This window comes from Anas platyrhynchos, chromosome 3 (genome assembly GCF_047663525.1).
Source record: "Anas platyrhynchos isolate ZD024472 breed Pekin duck chromosome 3, IASCAAS_PekinDuck_T2T, whole genome shotgun sequence".
NCBI classification, from domain to species: Eukaryota; Metazoa; Chordata; class Aves; order Anseriformes; family Anatidae; genus Anas; species Anas platyrhynchos.
The window spans coordinates 39,162,288-39,165,597 of NC_092589.1; the positions used below are offsets into that span (position 1 = coordinate 39,162,288).

The 3,310-nt window shown below is 39.0% G+C and overlaps 1 protein-coding gene across 2 annotated transcripts in view; it reads right to left on the bottom strand.

Moving 5' to 3' along the window:
• The window catches only part of CRIPT (CXXC repeat containing interactor of PDZ3 domain), a 63,168-nt gene that overhangs the window by 59,617 nt on the left and 241 nt on the right, over positions 1 to 3,310 (bottom strand). For both annotated transcript variants that reach the window (XR_011808187.1, XM_005009815.6), the window contains exons 2-4: positions 3,200 to 3,265; positions 2,789 to 2,843; positions 2,027 to 2,130 (exon numbers count right to left, since the gene is read on the bottom strand). Coding sequence is in view for 1 of the 2 variants with exons in the window: in XM_005009815.6 (XP_005009872.1) it covers positions 2,027 to 2,130; positions 2,789 to 2,843; positions 3,200 to 3,265 (225 nt within the window). In the remaining variant the exon portion in view is untranslated. The remainder of the gene's footprint in view (positions 1 to 2,026; positions 2,131 to 2,788; positions 2,844 to 3,199; positions 3,266 to 3,310) is intronic.

Sequence of the window (3,310 nt, forward strand, 5' to 3'; positions counted from 1 at the left end):
CTCAGTGTTTCCCTCTTTTTCTAAAACTGAAAGGTGCCAAGTCTGTCCTGTAGGACCACATCTCCTTTTACAAGACTGTTGTTCATCAGCAGACAAAAAAAAATTGTGACAACCATTTCTGTTGCCTCTCTCCAAATCACAGGCTTTAACATATTGATATCATGTGACTGGACACACACCTGAGAGTCCACTAGGAAAAAGAACAGTGGGGAACATGCCAGGAGATTTGTTCTGGAGTTCAAAATCCAGTCCACCCACTGTTCACTCCAGGTCTAAATTGAGGAGTAATTAACTTTACATCTCTGAATTTCAGAGCTACACAACAGTTGAAGCACTATGCAGTAATACTGCACCTGCTTCAAGAAACATGCCACAACCTCATTCAATGGTCAGAACTAGAACCTAAAGCACTTGAAGATTAAGTTCTGACTTTTACGACGTTTCTACCTGGAAAGATACACAAGCAGACAAAGATAAAATCCTGAAGGCCACCCAAAACAATGATAAGTTTAAGAAAGAGCAAGGTTCTACCATATGGGATTCAGGCAGCCATCTGGTGAGCATCTAGCAACTAGAAAAGGCAACGTTCCTACAGCAGACTGCTAAACCACTGATTCAGTGACACCGTGCACAGTTATAGAACAATTAACGTCATTCCATAAACAAAACTTACTACTGGTTAGCTGCTGCTCTGCAGCTAGCAACTGGTTCAACCCCTGTCTGTGAGGGTTCTTCAATATTAATAATGTGACTGAGTTCATGTTGTTCTTTTTTCCCCCCTCAGAGAATTAAAAGTTTGAGCCCTTTTGCTTATCTACTCAAACCCAGATGACTGGTAAAATTTTATAACCTTAAGGCTCTACATCAAACTTGGTTGAAATTGATTTTTTTTGTTCCTGAGGGAACTTCTGAACAATTTTTTTATAATAGTGAAGGCTTTTAATGAATACATGAGAAAGAGAGCTTCTAGGCATATGAAGAATTTCAGCACATTCATACATTAACTCATAAGTACAGAAAGATTTTATATATTATGTACTGCAATGTCTTGCTTTCTAGGGACAATGATTAAATTCTTATTTTTTAATTTTTATCTTAAGCCAACCTTGACGTTCAATGCATGAAGTATATTCACAATTGGGCCACAGACTCCCTTTTGAGAAATGAAGCTCTCAATTGCTTATGTTAAGCTAATGAATGAATAAGGATACAATGAGGAGCAAAGACATCCATAAGCATAATTTATCTTCAGATACACTTTTTTAATTACTTTTACAACCCAGTTTATTTTTCCTATTTACTCTTCAAGTATACTATTTTTGTTAAGCTTGTCTATTGCTTTACCAAGACTGGACTATTTTTTAAACCAGTACTTCCAAGTTTTGAATTTAGCTATTGCAAGAAAGGTATAGTGGAGAAGGGGGCAGAAAGAACTGCAACAAACAAATGAATTTCCTTTTTTTCTTTTTATACCAAGAAAAAAATCAAACTTGCTAGATGACAGTTTTCAATGCAATTGCCAAGATTAAGCTTACTTTTCATCTATCCAGTTCTACTGCTTTAGATACCAGAAATATTTTAAAAGAAGTTGACTTACAGAATGACTTATGTTGAAAAAGATCTTCAGCAGTCTGTAGTCCAGCCCCCATCCCACTCAAAACACAGCCAACTTGGATGAGGCTGCATGGGACCTTTCAAGTCAAACTCTGAATGCTTCCAGTACAGATTCCCTGAGCTCTACAGATATCTGTTATTACAATATTTGACCACCCTCATGGTGTAAATTAGTTTCCCTGTATGTAATTAGAGTATCCTGCACTTTAATATGTGTCCATTGTCTCTTATTTAATTATTGTGCAACCCAGAGACAACTCTGACTTCAACTTCTCTACAGCTTCCTATGACTAGTTAAAGACAGCAATTAAATCTCATCTCAGCCTTCCCTTTTTAAGGCCAAATTCAAGGGTTCTGCATGCTCTCTAATTTCAAACCAAACTGTGTTAATATGGTATTTAGTGAAACTCACCTTTTTTATAGGCACATCCTTGACAATAGTGAGACCCTGGCTGATGGACGGAACTCTTACAAATCCGACATATTGCAAATTTGTTCTTCCCATACGGATCAAACCTGGGAAATAAGGAAAAGTACTTTATGAACATTGAAATAAAAGTACTTCCTCTGCCTCATGCTAAAAAGTCTAAACCAGAAGACATGGATGGAAACTCCAGCAAAAAATATGATTAAAAAAAGGAATATACAAAGGTCATTTCTAATAGGATACACAAACTCTAAAAAAACTACCTCATTCCCCATTAAGAGAGATTTCTTGCATTATGAAGACCAAATTATTAAAAGCAGAACCAAAAATGTATCTTTTTACTAATATACAAGGTTATTTTGAACTTAAAACATCTTCCAGCAATGCCCCCTTGCATAATATAACAGAACTCTCCCAGACATTAAAAGAAACGCTCAAGAGATCATACAGGCAATATTAGCATGGAAAACAAACCTTTTCAGTTCTTCTCTTAACATAAACATCAAACCCTAGCAGTTTGAGGGAAGACTGGAGCAACGCAGCTGCCTAAGCTCTGATTCAGCTGAAAGCACTGAAGAAATACGCATGGATGTAACTTTTACCAAATCATAACATGCCATAACCCACACAAAGAATTTTTCAAAAGAGTATTTGGGATGAGTTTTGAGAAGTTACCAAGCTTTACAGAAACCAGGTGTCAGCTGCAGAAAACTGACGCTTTAGCTGAAGTCTGGCTTAAATACTGACCTTGCCTTCTTTGAGGTCAACGCCTTGTTTTCGTTTAGCTTCCGGCCGCCACTTTCTACAAAAGGAACAGAACCACAAACCAGTAAATTTCCCAGTCTGAAGGATACGGGGAGAGGCTCAGCTTGTAGCTTTTACACAAGGGCTGAGGAAGTCACAGAGATAAAGCACATAGAGGCACAGGACACCAGGCCCAGCACCCTTGTATACGAGGGGGAAAGCTGGATATATTCCATATTGAAAAAGTCAGGGCAAACAAATCCCCCGTGGGTTAAATTAGCATGCGAAGGGAACTCCAGGAGTGGGGAGTTAACCTAATAAACTACTAAAAGTTTTAGCCTTAGGGCTGTAAGGTGGCTACTAGGGCAGGGAGCCGGCCCCGAGCGATGTGAGCGCTGATGCCGAGCGCAGCACCTGTGGTGTTTCTCGCCCCGTCCTTCCACGTATCGGGAGTGATCACGGTGCCGAGCTTCCTCTCACCTACGGAAGGAAACGTTAGGAAGGAGAAAGGTTAAAACAGCGCCG